We start from the raw sequence: 16,684 nt of genomic DNA, 5'->3' as shown, positions 1-16,684 counted from the left end.
AAATGCAACAGATTTCTGCATATTAATTTTGTATCCTGTGACTTTACCGAATTCATTTACCACAGCTCAATTGAACATGGGCACCCCCAACAGAGACTAGAACAGCATCCCAGAAGCCCCATCACTGTCCTTTCCAATCTCCACCTGCCCCTACAAAGAAGGACCACTAACACAATTTCTAAAATAGAGATGCCTTTTGTCTGGTTTTGCATTCTATTTAAGTGCACTTGTGCAACGTATAGTTGCTTCGGTACATCCATATAATGGAAAAATCTGCAGCAATGAAAAATGAACAAACTTAAGTTATATACAACAACATGGACGAATCTCACAAACATGACATTCAGTGAGAGAAGCCAGACACTGAAAAGTAGAGGTTTCAAAGAAACCCAGACAAAAGTAAACTGTAGCATTACAGTTGCATGCTTAGATGGGGGGTGGGGGATGAGGGATGTGGCCATAAAAATCAGGATATTGATCACTATTAGAAAAGTAGGGGGTTAGGGTCGCCTGGGTGGCTCAGTCATTAAGTATCTGCCTTCGTCTCCGGTCATGGTCCCAGGGTCCTGGGATCGAGCCCCGCATCGGGCTCCCTGCTCCGCGGGAAGCCTGCTTCTCCCTCTCCCACTCGCCCTGCTTGTGTTCCCTCTCTCGCTCTATCTCTGTCTGTCAAATAAATAAATAAAATCTTTAAAAAAAGAAAGAAAGAAAGAAAAGTAGGAGGTTATAATTTTGGTAGTGAGTCCAAGTTGGGGAGGAGGGTTTTTGGAAGATTGGCGATGTCCTATTTCTCGACTGGGTGGTGGTTACATAGTGGTTCATTCTATAAAATCAGTGAGCTGTACATTTTTCTGTGTGTACTTTTGCGTGCGTATGTTATACTTTAAAACAAAAAGGTTTTAAAACTGCTTAGCTAAGTGGTATGACTATAATCCATAATAGAGCTTATTTGGTTACCCTGGGAATTCATGACATTGCCTAAAAATGTGAAAACCTGTGATTGGTACCAGCTAGCTCTGTATCCAGGGTCCAGCTGAGAACATTCCAAGTCAGCTGTCAGGCTCAGTGCTAGGCTTTATTTTGTAATTTTCCACTGTGGGGATCAGAAAGAAACTCCACTACCTCCCTACATTATATATGTGTAGCAAATAATAGATACCAACGTGAGTTAGCTTAAGAAAAAAGGAGTATAAACCTTTTCCCAGAATCTACCCAGAAGACTGTAGTTGCCTTCAGGAGGGACTAAAACCAGAATCCAAAAAGACACCAGCCCACGAAGGCACCTCAGGATCTTTCTTGTTAGGTCCTCAGGTTCTCTTGTCCCTGCTTTTCTCTGAAAATCCATTTCATTCTTGTCTCTTTGTAGAGAGATGGTCTCTGTCAGCTTCTCTGTCGCTCTGTTCACAGAGCAGAATAAGGGCTCCCTGCAGTTGCTGAGTTTATATATACTTCAGGCCCAGCCACAGGCAGAGGCTTGTCCCAAGACTAACTATGGTTAAGTCCCAAGACAGAGTGTGGTTGGATCCTCCTCACCCCAAAACGGTGGGCCATCCAAGTATATGGTGCCATTTTTCAAAGAAAAGACATAATGATGAACTGGGCAGATGGTCCAAAAAAGAGTCTGCTACAGAAATCAGTCATCTCCCAAATGGTGATAGACTTGCACACACCACACACTCAGATGTTTTTAAAAAGTAATTGTCCTTATATTTCAGAGAGTCGGGGAAAGAAAATGTCTGGCCTCTAAACTAAGGGTTGCTTCTGCCCACCCGCCACGGTCGAATCGGCCACCCCCAGATAGGTTTCTTATTTACTTAAGGCTTTAAAATTAAATCGCTGTCAGAAGGAGAAATCCACAAAGAGAGACTGTACTTCTCAGTAAATTAGGGATAATTAGCATGTATAAAACCAATTCACAAGGAGCAGAGGTCAACAGACCAACCTGGCCTTAGACCTGTTTTGTTGGGCTTACCATGGTGTTAGCCTAAAATTTGAGTGCCAAACACAGAGGCTGCCCACGTGCCCTCCAGAACCCCATGAGCTGCCCTGCTCCTCACTTATTAACCGCGACGCTACGGATGAACAATTGTTAAAAAATAATTAAAGGAGACAATTGAGGTGACACAAACTTCATTTAACGCTTGAAGACGTAAACTGCAAAATGGAGTGGAAGGCAGAAAGCTTTGATAAGATAAAGAGTAAAGAATGAGGAAGAGAAAGAAAATATTTGATTGGCTGGGGCCATCTAGTCAGCCTGGCTTGGGGTGAGTTGGCGTGGCGTTTGGGGATTGGCTGATTGCATCGACTGTGTTCCTGAGCATTTACAGGGACATAGAAGCTGCATAAGTTTCGATGTGCTTATGGAGAAGCATGAGCGGGAAGGGCTCCATCTTGGGCCTAGAAAGTTATCTCAATGCAATCTTTTTTTTTTTTTTTTTTAAGATTTTATCTATTTATTTGAGAGAGAGAGAGCATGAGCTGGGGGGGTGGAACAGAAGGAAAGGGAAAAGCAAGCTCCCCACTGAGCAGGGAGCCCAAAACAGGGCTCAGTCCCAGGACCCTGAGATCATGACCTGAGCCGAAGGCAGACGCTTAACTAACTGAGCCACCCAGGCGCCCCTCAATGCAATCTTATTACCAATAGACTCTAAAAGCATTGGTGTTTGTGACTTCTGATCAATTTACATAATTAAATGGTCAATGATTCGATCTCTCTTAATCTATTAACTAAGTAACTAAATCTACTGAAATGCAACACAATCTAAGTAATTCTAAGTCAATTAGCTTAAAATCAATTGCCTAAAGATAATTCACTTAAAGCCAATGGTTTAATCAATCTATTAATACATTTACTTATAATCAGTCATCTAACATCTTATTTTCCCCAGCTTTATGGAGATATAATCGACATATACCATCTTGTAAGCTTAAGGTGTACAACGTGATGATTCAGGACAAGTGTATATTGTGAAATGATCACAGTGAGGTTAGTTAATATGTCCATCACCTCACATAATTACCAACTTGTGTGTGTATGTGGTGAGAGCACTTAAGGTTTCCTCTTTGAGTAACTTTAAGCATATCACACTGGGTTGTGAACTATAGTCAGCATATTTTACAGTAGATTCCCAGAATTAATTCATCTTATACCTGGAAGTTTGTACCCTTTGACCAACATTTCCCCATGTCCCCCACCTCCCGCCCCTGGCAACCACCATTCTGCTGTTTCTATGAATTCTGCTGTTTTAGATCCCACATATAAGTGAGATCATACAACATTTTCTTTGTCTGCTTATTTCACTTAGCATAATGCCCTCAAGTTCCATCCATGTTGTCCCCAGATGGCAGGATTTCCTTCTTTTTAAGGCTGAATAATTAATATTCCATTGTGTGTGTGTATCACATTTTATCTACTCATCCATCGAGGGACACTTAGGTCGTTTCCATGTCGTGGCTGTTGGGAATAATGCTACAAGAACATGGGGCTGCAGATATGTCTTCGAGGTAGTGATTGCATTTCCTTCGGATATATACCCAGAAGTGGGATTGCCAGATAATCTGGTAGTTCTATTTTTAATATTTTGAGGAATTTTCATACTGTTTTCCATAGCTGCTGCACCACGTTACATTCCACCAACAGTGCACAAGGGCTCCCTTTCCTCCACATCTTGGCTGGCACTTGTTATTGCTTGTCTTTTGAATAATAGCCATTTTAACAGGTGCAAGGCGAGATCTCATTGTGGTTTCGATTTTCATTTCCCTGATGATTAGCGATGCTGAGCACCTTTTCGTGTACGTATTGGCCATTTGCATGTCTTCTTTAGAAAAATGTCTATTCAGGTCCTTGGCCATTTTTAAATTGAATCACTTGTGTTTTTGCTCTTGAGTTATAGGAGTTCTTTATATATTTTGGAGATTAACCCCTTCTCAGATACATGATTTGCAAATATTTTTTTTCCCATTCCATCAATTGCCTTTTCATTTTGTTGATTGTTTCTTTTGTGGCTCAAAAGCCTTTTTGTTTGATGTTGGCCTACTTGTTTATTTTTGTTTTGTTGCTTGTGCTTTTGGTTTCATATCCAAAAAATCATTGCCAAGGCAATGTCAGGAAGCTTTCTCCCATCATTTGTTAAATAAAACGATTCCTCCTCATTTGAGAATGTTTATGTTTTTACATGCATTTTTTTCTCTTTCACCTAGTTTTGAGTGTTTCATGGGGTTTTCAGCCAATTCATTAAGTGTATTTCCACCTTAAATTTATATTTTAAGGAGGCACTTATTAGACTAAATGTATTTCATATAGGATATATGGAATTAATTACGGTTTTAGGAATCTTTTTTAGTTTTGCCTACATTTGAATAGCCAAGGATTTTTTTTTCCCAGTTCTATGCATGAAATCTTTAACAAAGTAAAAAAACAAAACAAAACAAACAGTGGCCACCAAAATACAAAGACATCTAAAAACACAGCAAAGCCAAAAAGTCATAACAACAACAGCAACAACAACAACAAATCATTTACAAACTCTATCGCAAAATAAATATTTTACATTGGACTAAAATTAAAAGGTCAATATGTCACTGTTTGGCTTGTGTTAGTCAGGAGAGCCTTAGGCAAACGCACCTGCTCCTCTCCAAATTTACTCAATTAATGAAAACATTACTTGTTGGGGCAAATTTTTGGTCACTCACAACCTCCCCTTTTCCTTTGCAGCCCAGTACATGCTCCATTATCTCCTCAACTGACATCAACAAAATGGAACTTAAGCAAATCATAGCTAAATTAAGAGTTGTGGTTGTTGAAGCAATGAATGTTAATTACAACAAAAACTGAAAAGCTGGGGCACCAGGGTGGTTCAGTCGGTTAAGCATCTGATTCTCGATTTCATTTCAGGTCATGATCTCAGGGTTGTGAGATCGAGCCCCGTGTTGGGCTCCACACCCAAGATTCTCTCTCTCCCTCTCCCCCTGCTCCTCCCCCTGCTTGTGTGCTCTCGTTCTCTCTCTCAAAAAACCCAAAAACCAAAAAGCAAAAACAACAACAAAATACCTTCAAAAGCTTCCTGTCTATATGGCAGAATCTTTACCCAGTAAACCCATGTTCCTGTAATTCTTCAGAATGACATTCTGGAAAAAGGGGCCCTGATCCTGGTCCAAGCAACTCCGTTCATCGTTGGTGAAGTATACAGCCACATTCTGGAAGGTCACTGAGTCCTGAAAGAATTCCTAAAGTCAGTAATCCAGTAGCTCAGAGCTGGACCAGGGCAATGTATAAGGTTGGGGTGAAAGATGCTCTGGTTCTTTTTTTTTTTTTTAAAGATTTTATTTACTTATTTGATAGAGAGAGACACAGCGAGAGAGGGAACACAAGCAGTGGGGAGTGGGAGAGGGAGAAGCAGGCTTCCCAGCAAGCAGGGAGCCCAATGCAGGGCTCGATCCCAGGACCCTGGGATCACGACCTGAGCTGAAGGCAGACGCTTAACGACTGAGCCACCCAGGTGCCCCGCTCTGGTTCTTCTTTTGGCAGCTTGAATTCAGTGCTGAATGAAATGAATGAAAACTCACTGACCTAGGAAATTCTCTTGCCTCTTTGTGATTTGTCCTTCTTCTTCTCTTTACCAGATTCTAAAACCAAAGTGGCAAATGGCAAAGGTGATGTTGTTCCCAGAATAGACAAGCAGGAAAATCACACCTAAATAGTTTAATTTAAGGTTCATCTGTTGTTTGAAAAAAAAAAAAAACAGAAACAACCCTCTTTGTCTGTGTCACTGCTCTCCAAAATTCAGTCATTTGCAAGAGGTACCTCAAATAAATGAAATTATTCATCGCCCCAAATGAATGATTTTGCAGATAATCACCATCATTGAGAGGTAATATTATTGGGGTCACTACCATTGGAGCCCTGTCTTTTCCACTTTGGTGGACCAGAAAAATAGTTTAAAGTTATTTTCCATATGCTTACTCCCCCTGTCCCTGCCTCATCCTTGAAAAAATCTCTTCCCATCCTTATTGCACTAGTGAAATTACTCTCTCTAAGCTCACCACAAATAACCAACCGGTGTCGAATCTAGTGGCCTATTTTCGGTCCTCGTCCTATTTAGCGTCTTTGCAACTTTTAAAATAATTGCCCACTGGTATCGACTGAAATCTCTCTTGGCTCTCAGGACACCAGCCTTCCTGGACTTCCTTTTGGCAGCTCCTAGGTCCACTTCTCATGCTCCTTGTCTCTTTTTTCTTCTGCCTACTTCTGAAAGGTTTTCTGGTCCCTGGAGTTCTGGCTTCTATTTGTACAGTCTCTATCTACATGCTCTTCCTTCTACGTATTTAGAGAATGGTTCACCCCCCCCCCTTTTTTTTAAGATTTTATTTATTTATTTGACAGAGAGAGAGAAAGCACAAGTAGGCCGAGTAGCAGGCAGAGGAAGAGGGAGAAGCAGGCTCTCCACTGCGCAGGGAGCCGGATGTGGGGCTCAATCCCAGGGCCCAGGGATCATGACCTGCACTGAAGGCGGCCGCTTAACCGACTGAGCCACCCAGGCACCTCAGAATGGTTCACCCTTACACCAAGCTAGAAACCTGGATGCAGTCATGGAGTCCTCTCACTCCCTCGTCTTCCATATCCATTTGGGCCACCAAGTTCTGTCCATTTTATCAGAGAAACCTTTCCTCCTTCTATTGTTTTCCCGTTACTTTCAGGGCCAATGCCTTAGCCTAAATCTTTGCTGATTCTAGCCTGACCTATCACCATCTCTTTTACACCGGTCTCTCTGCCCCTCAGAACAGCCTCCACACTAGTCACAAGATTTGCAGTTACAATAAATACAGCAGATCCTGCCCTTCTTTTAAAGGTATTTTCTCTACCTAAAAAATGAAGTGTAAGCATCACTGCGTGGCTTGCAGGGTCTCTATGATTTATTCTGCAGTCACCTGTCCTCTAGTCCTCCCACAACACTTTCCCTCCCACCCCTGGCCCTTTCTTGAGACTACCTAGGGTGCTCCCTGTTCCTAGAATGCCTTTTCTCACCTTCACCTGGCATTCCTGTTCTTCAAGATTCTGGTTCAAATGTCAACTCAGGTTTCTTCCCGGAAGACTTTCCTAGCACCTCAGGCCAGGTGAGTTACCCCTTCTCGAATCGCCCTTTGGCGGTCCATTTGAATGGTAATGACAGCTTAACTTTTCTAGAATGCTTATTAGGTGCGCCAAGTTCTTTACTTTCATCATCTCACATTTCCTCATTATAAGAGATTCACTAGGAAGGCATTAGTATTTTTATCCTGATTTTTCACCTGAAGTTTAGCTAGATTAAGGCAAACTGACCATGATCACAAGTCTATAGACAGTCGAGGCTGTTTGACTTTTCCAATATCCACTGGCTCCCAAATTCCAGCATGCATCAGAATTATCCATTGGGCTTGTAGAAACACGGACTGCCTGCATTCCCCCCCCCCCGCCCCCCTCAGACTTTCTGATTCAGCAGGTTTAGGAGTGGGGGTCCAGTGATCTGCACTTCCAAACAATTCCCAGGGGATGCCTATGCTGCCGGTTCTGGGACTGCACTTTCACACCTTTGCTCCTGAAAGCGTCTTAGAGAACGCACAGCATCAGCATCCTCTGGGAGCTTCTTAGAAATGAAACCTCTCCGGCTTCACCCTAGCCCTACTGAATCAGACTCTGCATTTTTAACGATTCCAGGTGATTTCGTGTGCACCTTGTTTGTGTGTACCCATCACACACTTTTGTACCGAGACAGACTCTAAAGGGGACAACACGTAATTTTAAATTTTAATTTACAGAGAGCGTCTCTGGGGCAAGAGTGAGCAGGGAGCACTTCCGTCACCCCAGAGTTACAGAGGCGGGGAGGAGGGGCGGGGAGATGAAATTGGAGACTCCCAGGCCTCGGCGCCGCCCGCTCCGCCTCCAAGTCGCGCCGCGCCCCGCCCCTCTCTCCGAGCTCAGCCCGTTAATTGGCCATCGGAGTTCCCCCTGACCGCCCCCCCGCGCCCCGCCCCGGTGTCCGCTCGGCCCCGCCTCCCCGAGGAGGCGGCTACCGCGCGACACCCACGCGGCGCTCTCCTCCCCCGCACCGCGCCGGCGGCTCCCCCGGGTCCTCCGGACCACCGAGCCCTCTTCCTAGAGCAGCCCGGGAGGAGACCCCCCGACTCCTCGCTTCCTCGGGTGCCAACGTAACCAGCACCCGGAAGTGCAGACGTCTCCGCACCTAGAGTCGTCTGTGCAGCTCCCGTCGTTACTCTTTCATTCACACCACAAACGATGCTTGGACTCCTGGCCTTTGGCAGAGAGATGAATGAGACCCAGTCCCTGTCCACGTCAAGGGCTGCAGGACTGGGTGATCAACTCTGTACCGCCGAGGAGCTGGAGGCGCGGGGGCCGGATCGAAGGAATCTGTCCCGGAGGGGGAACGGCCCCCGGGGCTGGCAGTCGCCTGCCCTGTAGGCGCTCCGGTGTTTGGTGAATGGAGAGCATTCCGGGTGGAAGAAAGGCGGCTGCCAGGAAAACGTCTCGCCGTGCAGGATTGAGGGTGCCTGAAGATGAAGCTGGGAAGGTAAGCAGGGGCGACCCTGAAGGGCTTCGTGGGCGTGAGAAGACATTTAAACAATGTTCTGCGTAGCCCAGATGGTATTTTTAAGCAGGACATTGGAGCTCTGATTTGCACCTTTAAAATACAACTGGCAGCCAGGCTGGGTTTGGAAGAGGGGGAAAAAAATCTGACGTATGTATGAAGTATGGTGACAGAATGGAGACGGGGGTGGCCTGACATTCACTTATTCGTTAAGAGTCTTGTTTCTTCCATTGAGGTAACTTGCATGAGAGAAGGACTGTGTCTGTTTAGTTCATTTCTCTTGCCCAGCACTCCGAAGAGTGCCTGGTACACAGTAGGCCCAGAACTAATGTTTGTTGGGTGGATGAATGAGTCAGTTTGCGATGGATAGGACTTCCTGATTGGATAGCAAATGAAAGTGGGAGGTAGAGGTGAGCATCGCCGAAGACTAGAACACAAATAGTGGAACCCTGTTTAGGGGGTGTTTGCCGAGCTCTTCTCCCGGGCTGCCCAGCAACAAGGTGCTGTAGGGCAAAAGACCAGAGCAGGCTCGCAACTAACGGTGTAGTCAAGGGAGGGGCCCAGGGCCCAGAATGTGCTAACAAGTGCCAGTTCTAGTTCTTAGTCCCACCAACCAAAAATGTCAGTTTCTTTTCTGCCCATTTACAGAACCAAATTTGAGAAGTGCCTGCTTTTTTGTTTTGTTTTGAATCTTACAATCCACATGCAAAGAATCCATATGACTGTGACTTTAAGGTTGTTTGTTATTTCATTATATTCACGTATCATCATTTAATAAAACCATTCCCTGGCGCTTTTGTTGTTTGTTTACCTCCACAGATAATGCAGGAATGAATGTCTTCCTGTCTTGCTTTTCCTTTTTTTTTTTTTTTTTTTTTGCTTTCGTTGAATGCTTCCACAGGAGATTACTAGTCAGATAATATTGCATCTTTTAGCTCTTACTCATTTTCCCTCACTGCTTTCCAAAAAGTTAATAATAGCAACAACAATATCTCTTTATGCAACAGTTATAAATTATATGAGTATCTACTGGTGGTAGGTCCTGAGCTGGGCTCTAGGGGCATAATATGAGCAATATAGCACAGACCCTGCTCTCATGTAGCTTCCAGTCTCGTATGAGAGGGTGGCATTCATCAAGTTATCACACAAGTGTATAATTACAAACTGACAAATGGCGTGAATTAAAAATACTGGCTGCTAGCTAAGACGGTGAAACCAGTATTACAATTTCAGCAGCACTCGTGGTAGTTTGCGGGGTTTCATTTTTAATTTTCCTACTGTACTACCTTCGTTTTAAATTTTCCTGCTGTACTTGAAACAAATGGTTTCCCAGGATTGCTTTGCTTTGCCTTCTAGGCTTTAAATTAACCTGAGTTGTTCCTCCCTAGTTCATCCTGCTGCTTAAGGGAGGTCCTCTATTGTAAACCAGCAAAAAATTACAAATTTAGGCCTGAATTGTTTCAAGATGAATAGCTAGAATGTACTTAGGAACTTGTCCTATCCTCTCCTCTTTATTCTTTAACAGACTCCCCCTATCAAAGTCATTTCAGCTGTTGGAGCTAAGTAGAGAAGACTATCTCTTGCCTACCTGACTCACAAGGCTATTCTGAGAATTAAAAAAAATAAAAAATTAAAGGGGCTTTGCAAACATGAAAGGTTTTTGGATGATAATCCCTGCATTTGCACTGCCCTCTTTACTATTGTTCGCTTTATTTCATGTCTATTCAACAAATATTTATTGGACATTGATCTTGTGCCAGGTGCTGGGGATGCAAAGAGACACAAGATCCAGGTTCTGCCCTCATGGAACTTACATTGTAATGTGCACTGGAGCACTGTGGGTCAAGGTGAAAAGAATTTGAAAGTCACTACCTACCCAGTCCCATCACTGCACAGACCAGGTGCCAGAGGACTGAACATTTACCTCTCCCATGTTTTGACAGCTCCTCGCTGCCCATGACCCACGGCAGATCTTACCCCTCAGGCACACCCAGAGGAGGCTTTATCTAAGCATTAAAAGATTGGACCCTTTCTGCAAGTAATGGGGTAACAGCTTTTCTTTAAATTCCCATTTAAAGATTTCCATAGTATCCCCTATTCGTATGTATCCCAGTCTCTGGGTGAATGGTTAAGTGGTCCTGTTGTCAATCCTCTTGTAAGTCAGCAGAGGCCTTAAAAACCTTGGTACCAGTTATGATTTTGTTACAGGCACCGAAAGGTAACGTAGCCTCCGGTTTCCTAGACTTAGAGGGGGTGGAGCCAGAGGGGAGGTAGATTTAGACTGGTCCCCCCCTAATTTTAAGATCATGGCGGGTCCTCCACCATCCTCCTTCTTCAATTTTTCAGCCCAAGGGCTAACCACCAAGACATAGGTCCAAACTCTTATTAAGGCAGCCTCGGTGGAGGAAGGCACACGCGGGGCACTCGTGAAGACGAACATGGGACATCGAGTTGTACTGTGAGAGGTCCGCAGGTGGGGGGGGTGAAAGAGGGACCGTTCGGAGTGTGCGCATTAGAGCCCCAACTTGTGCGCTGGCGGCGCAGGGGGGAAGGGGCGGGGCGCCACCGGCGGAGCGGGGCGGGCTCGGCGTCAGCTATGTAAGATGATTGGCTCTGCGATGGGGAAGGGGCCCGCTTCCGCCGGACGACGGAAGTGGCTCTCCAGCCCTGCCAGTAGGCCATGGAGACGGTGGCACAGTAGCGACCTAGGTGTGAGGATTGCAGGGGCGGCGGCCATGGAGGCCGTACTGAACGAGCTGGTGTCTGTGGAAGACCTGCTGGTGAGGCCTGGCCTCGAGGGAGGGAAAGGGAATATTCGGACGGGCGGGTCCCGAGGAGAGTCCGGTTGGGGCCAGACCCTCTACCCAGCATCAGTTTTGCCTAGGGAAGCGGAACTACGGCTCCCGGCATCCTCTGCAGCGTCCGGCCCCTGCCCAGAGGTTCTACTTTGTCCGGTAGCCTAATGGGAATTGTAGTTTTCTGCGCCGCCACGCCCACACTCGGGGCCTGCAGTCTGGCGTGGAAAGACTGACAGGTTCTGGGCGCGTGCAGGAGTTAGGAGGTCAGGGTGCGGACACCTTTTTTTCTTTTTTTTTTAATTGTTCCTTCAGTGATGGTGGGGGGGGGAAATATAGCAACTACCATGAAGATTCTTTCATATGTTACTCAGAATCCGGAACGGTGCTAAGTGCATTGCAGGCCATATCTCAATCTTTGTAGCTCTGTGGGCTATTGTGGGCACTGTGAGGACTGTTTTTATTCCTAATTTGTAGATAAGAAAAGGTCCAGGCCCGACAGGGTGGGGCTGGTTGGGGGAAGCAGCCACCGACGAGGGACTGCGGGGGTGGTGGTTGAGCAGTTCTGACAGCGTGTTTACTGTTTAGCCACTCGGGGTCAGCTGCCTCGGGAGCAGTGCCTGGAGCCGCCGGCAGGCGGCATCTCCGCTCGGTACCACTAGGGGGAGGGAAGCGGACGGGGGTTACCGTCCAAGGAGACAGCCCCTCGCTAAGAAGCAGAATCCCTGGGTCTGGGTCCCAGGGATGAAGCTAGCGGAACCTCGGGTGCCGGATGCCAAGACCCGCGAGGGAAATGTGGCAGAGACTGGGGAAGATGGGGCTAACTGGGAATTGGACACGCAGGTCCTGCTAGAGAATGGCGGGCCCCTTCGTTTCTAAATGACTCCTCTCCTCTCCTATGGCAGAAGTTTGAAAAGAAATTTCAGTCTGAGAAGGCAGCAGGCTCCGTGTCCAAGAGCACGCAGTTTGAGTATGCCTGGTGCCTGGTGCGAAGCAAGTACAACGATGACATCCGGAAAGGCATCGCCCTGCTGGAGGGTGAGGAGCTAGGCTGCCCCGCTCTCCCCTTCCCAGCTGCCAGCCGGATCTGCCCTCTACTGCCATGGCCTCGTTCACTCCCTCCATCTCAAGTGCTGGGATCCTTTTTCAACATGGGAGCCTATAATAGTCACCTCGCAGTTATTTTTCTGTAAAGAGCTGCGACAAAGGGCTGCCCCTTAGCCTGGCTTCTCCCAGGGTGCTTTTGGCTAATTACCACCTCATCCTTGTTTAGCCAGACAGAGTCAGAGCACGGCAGTCCCCGCAGGACTCTGGCAATCTGGTAGCCTGACCATAAGGAGAGTGACTTGTCTGAGGTCACACAGCTAATGAATTCGTGGCTGAATTAGGACTAGAAGCTTCTGTCCTGTGTGTCCCAGACCCTCGCTCTTCGCCCCCACCATGTTGCTTATTCAGCAGCTGTTGAAAACCTTCCATGAGGGTGGTGTGGAAGAAGTACAGGAGACAGGCCCCCAGACCTGGGAGCAGATGGTGCTGTTTTGATTGGAATCCTATTTCCTATTGGTTTTGGATGGGTCACCATTTGTCAGAGGCCACAATACCTGACCTTTAAATTTCTCTGTCTCCTGTACCCGTTTCTCTTGGTCAAGTAATCATGTGTACGCAAACAGCGTACTAGCGAAGGATGGCCATTGTAAATCTATAAAAACAAAAGTCTTTTCTAATGCAAATAACTTCACCCTACATTTGCCCACTTGGCTCATTCAGATTTCTCAGGTTTCCTCTACAGCTGGGCACAGCTGTAGTTGGGGTCTCTAAGCATTGTCAGTTCTAGTTGAGGAGACAGAACAGACACTTGGGAAGATTGATAAACACCCGCAAAACTACCAAATTCTACTGCATAGCATACAACCGAGCACATAAGCCTCTGGGAAGTCACTGAATTAACAGAGAATCAGGTCATGTCACTCAGGGAATGCTCACAGAAGATGAGCTTCTAGCTGATTTTTTTTTTAAGGGGGAGAGAGGGCACACTTACTTGAACACTAGTCTGGGCAGCAAGTGACCGCAGTGAGGACGCGCGGTGCTAGAAGTGAGGAGAGGCGCCTCTGGCTTCTCCAGCGCCTTGATTTCCTGTCGGTTCACTTAGATGAGCCAGAGCTGACTGCAGCATGGAGACCAGGGTGTTGATCACCCGGGTGTCCGGCAGCCTGGGTCCGTGCTGCCCCGGAGGTCTGACGGGGAAGCCACGAGTGGCCGGAGCTGAAAGGGAAGCACAGGACAGTGACTTTCTCCCAGGATCATACAGGGGTTCAGAGAGTGGACGGGGTCTCTGGGACACAAGCACTAGGAAAGGAGAGAAGCGGTTTTCACCCTCTTTCCTCCACCCTCCCCAGAGCTGCTGCCCAAAGGGAGCAAAGAGGAGCAGCGGGATTATGTCTTCTACCTGGCTGTGGGGAACTACCGGCTCAAGGTAAGGCAGCAGTGCCGCAGCGCCCTCTCGTTTCCCCGCCACGGGGGAGCCCTGGTCCTCGGGAAGGCCGAGGAGGGCCGTAGGCAGGGGGTGCTGGTGGGGACAGAGGTGCAAGGTGATACATAGCAGGCTGAGGGAAGATGAGAGACAGAGATTCCAGCTGCCGAGGGTGTGGGGAGCAAGGTGACCTCAGGTGGGGGTGCAGCCCCAAGCCTTGTGTTGTTATCTCCCCCAGCTTATCACCCCCACACAGTTGGGGTGGTTTGTGGACTCTACTCCATGGGGTGGGGCTGGAGTCAGGGAGGAGGAGGGGAGGTGGAGGGAGAGGGAGGAGCCCCCAGGGCCAGTGAAGGGAAGGCCCGTCTGATGGGCAGGAGGAGTGACGGAAGACTGAGGGTGTGTGTGTGTGTGTGTGTGTGCGTGCGTGCGTGTGTGCGTGCGCGCGTGTGGGTGGGATGTTCTCCCTGAGCGCAGGAATACGAGAAGGCACTAAAGTACGTGCGGGGCCTGCTGCAGACCGAGCCCCAGAACAACCAGGCCAGGGAACTGGAACGGCTCATTGACAAGGCCATGAAGAAAGGTGAACGCTTCTCCTCTGACCTCCTCCACTCCCCACTCTCCTGGGCCCCAGCGTCCCCGGGCGCCTCTTGGCTTTTGGTTAAGTCCTCTTCCCTCCCCCAGGCCTGGGCTCTCCGGTCTCCCTTTAAATGACCCCCTACCCGCCCCCCCCCCAAGCAATTCCTCCTCAGTCCCTCAGAAGCCTTCTTTCTCCAAGCCTTGGCGTCCGAGGAGCATCGGGCAGGGAGAAAGAAGACGGTGGGCAGGGTCCCTGTGGGGGCTGGGCTCCTGACAGTCTCCCTTTTCCCTTTCCCAGATGGACTAGTGGGCATGGCCATTGTTGGAGGCATGGCCCTGGGCGTGGCGGGTCTGGCTGGACTCATCGGACTTGCTGTGTCCAAGTCCAAATCCTGAAGGAGACTGCACCTCCGCCTCTGCCCAGGGATACGTGGGAGCCTACGGAGGACACTCGAAGAGGGGGGACCCATCCATCCTTGCTCTTTCTTCTGCACCCCATCACTGCCCTCTGGCGTTCAGCCTCCTTTCCCCAGAGACGTGTCCAGTAGCCCCAAACCATGTGCTCCGGGATGAGTGTAAATAAAACTGGGCCTTGGCTTGGGAACTGCTGTGTCCATGTTGAGGAAGGGGCGGGCTCCATTGGGCCCCAAGGTGGGGGTCACCCGTGGTCCTTTCCTGCTCACCTTCTTACTCCAACCCCCCGTGGCTGGTGTGGGGTTTGCCTTTGTCCGCCAAGCTGCCCAGACCCCACGCCCTTCCTTCCTTCCCCCTCCTCCAAAGCTGTGTGCTTGAGCAGTGGTAGGCAGAACGGGGACAGGGGACGGGGACAAGGCCTTTGCATGGTGCAAGAATCCTGGGAGAAAGCAGTGACTGGAGGCGGGAAGGGCAGAGCTGAGGGGACAGGCCAGGATTTATGTCTCCTGTCTCCTCTGACCCACACAGCTGCCTCTCAGCGCGTGGAGTTTTCCACACCAGGGGGGCCCCCCACTCAGTTCCTCTAAAACCTCCGCCCTTCCCTCCCTTTGTCTTCCTGCATTCCCCCCCCCACCGCCCCGCCCCGTCATCCTCCTTAGAGGAGGGGCCGCTGCCCAGGGGCAGGAATGGGCATTTGGCAAGAGTTCTTGAGAAAAGTTACAAACTCAGGACATCCCGGTTGTCAGCTCAGAGATGGAAGGTCGGGACCCAGTCCCCACCCAGCCTGCTTTGCCCCACACCCGCCCCGTGCCAGGCTCAGCATGGGCCTGTCTTGCTTCACTGCATACCTCTCGTTCCACAGCCAAGCCAGCCTGGCTTGGGGGGATTGGGGAGGAGGCACCTGAGGGGAGCGCAAGGGAGCCTGACACTGGCGCGTGGGGGGGGTAGTGGGGGGATACACTCGGCTCAGTGATATCCTGTGAGACTGCCTGGGGGTAGCATCCAGCCCCTGTCCCCTGGAGACTGAGCCCCTGCTGCATTTGCAGGATGAGAACCAGAGCTGTCCTGGCTGTGGCCTAGGGGCAAGAAATGGTACCATCCACAGCAGGACAGGTGCTCAGCAGGTGCTCGCCGTCGGCTTGGGGTGGGGACCCGGATGTTTCTAATCTGTCGTAATTAATAGAGCTGGTGACAGTTCTGATGGCTGATTAGCCACAGGATCACATTCTGGGCCTGTAATTTATCCCCCTCAGTGGCCCGTGGCAGCAAGATCAAGCTTGGTGCCGAGAACCAAAGATCAATCCGACAAGGGGGGAAATTCAAGTTCAGGAAGTTGAAGTTTGGAGGAAAGCAACTGGTGGCCTCACCCCAGCCTGCGGTATCCAGACCCAGGGTGGTCACCAAGGGGGGAGCAGGTCACACTTGCGGGGAGCTTTTGATCTGGGGTCACAGGTCTTAATACAACCCATGAGGTGAGGAAGCTAGTTCTAGTTCACAGAAACAGAAACAAGCTCATGGGGCTCAAACTTCATGCCTGCGTCGCTCTGGTAAATACTGGGTCTGGTTTGAATCCGGGTTGGTTGGACTCCAGAGCAGTGGGTTTCTCCCAAATACCCTGTTCCCTTATTCAACCTTAATTTTCCTTGGAAGATTTGGCCCAAACCCTAGGTCTTTTGCGTCTTTTAAATTGTTCTCACCAACATCCAGGAGAGTGGTTCTGCTCCCCGGATCCTGCCACACCAAAGGTCTGTCTGTGGGCACTCTCTCGGTCACCTTCTCTCTCCTTGTCCTCTTATTCCATTCTCTGGCCCCCGATGAAGGCTGAGTCAGAGACGCTTCCCCTT

General features: G+C 48.7%; 1 protein-coding gene and 1 long non-coding RNA gene across 3 annotated transcripts in view; one reads left to right on the top strand and one right to left on the bottom strand.

Annotated features, from left to right (window-relative positions):
• Positions 1-16,646, bottom strand: part of LOC118527157 (uncharacterized) — a 49,773-nt gene extending 33,127 nt beyond the window's left edge. The window contains exons 1-2 of the long non-coding RNA XR_013448710.1: positions 16,538-16,646; positions 13,416-13,639 (exon numbers count right to left, since the gene is read on the bottom strand). This is a non-coding gene — a long non-coding RNA (uncharacterized LOC118527157). The remainder of the gene's footprint in view (positions 1-13,415; positions 13,640-16,537) is intronic.
• FIS1 (fission, mitochondrial 1) lies at positions 8,081-15,030 on the top strand. 2 transcript variants are annotated; one of them, XM_078074419.1, is made up of 5 exons: positions 8,081-8,564; positions 12,283-12,415; positions 13,774-13,850; positions 14,325-14,430; positions 14,725-15,030. In XM_078074419.1, the coding sequence occupies exons 1-5, from the start codon at positions 8,475-8,477 to the stop codon at positions 14,820-14,822; spliced, it is 504 nt and encodes a 167-aa protein (XP_077930545.1). In that variant the 5' UTR covers positions 8,081-8,474; the 3' UTR covers positions 14,823-15,030. The 2 variants fall into 2 exon arrangements, with proteins under 2 accessions (XP_077930545.1, XP_035934732.2); XM_036078839.2 differs by lacking the exon at positions 8,081-8,564 and adding an exon at positions 11,204-11,362.
• Positions 16,647-16,684: the final 38 nt, after the last annotated feature.

This window comes from Halichoerus grypus, chromosome 6 (genome assembly GCF_964656455.1).
Source record: "Halichoerus grypus chromosome 6, mHalGry1.hap1.1, whole genome shotgun sequence".
NCBI lineage: Eukaryota > Metazoa > Chordata > Mammalia > Carnivora > Phocidae > Halichoerus > Halichoerus grypus.
This window is presented reverse-complemented; position numbering and strand designations above follow the sequence as displayed.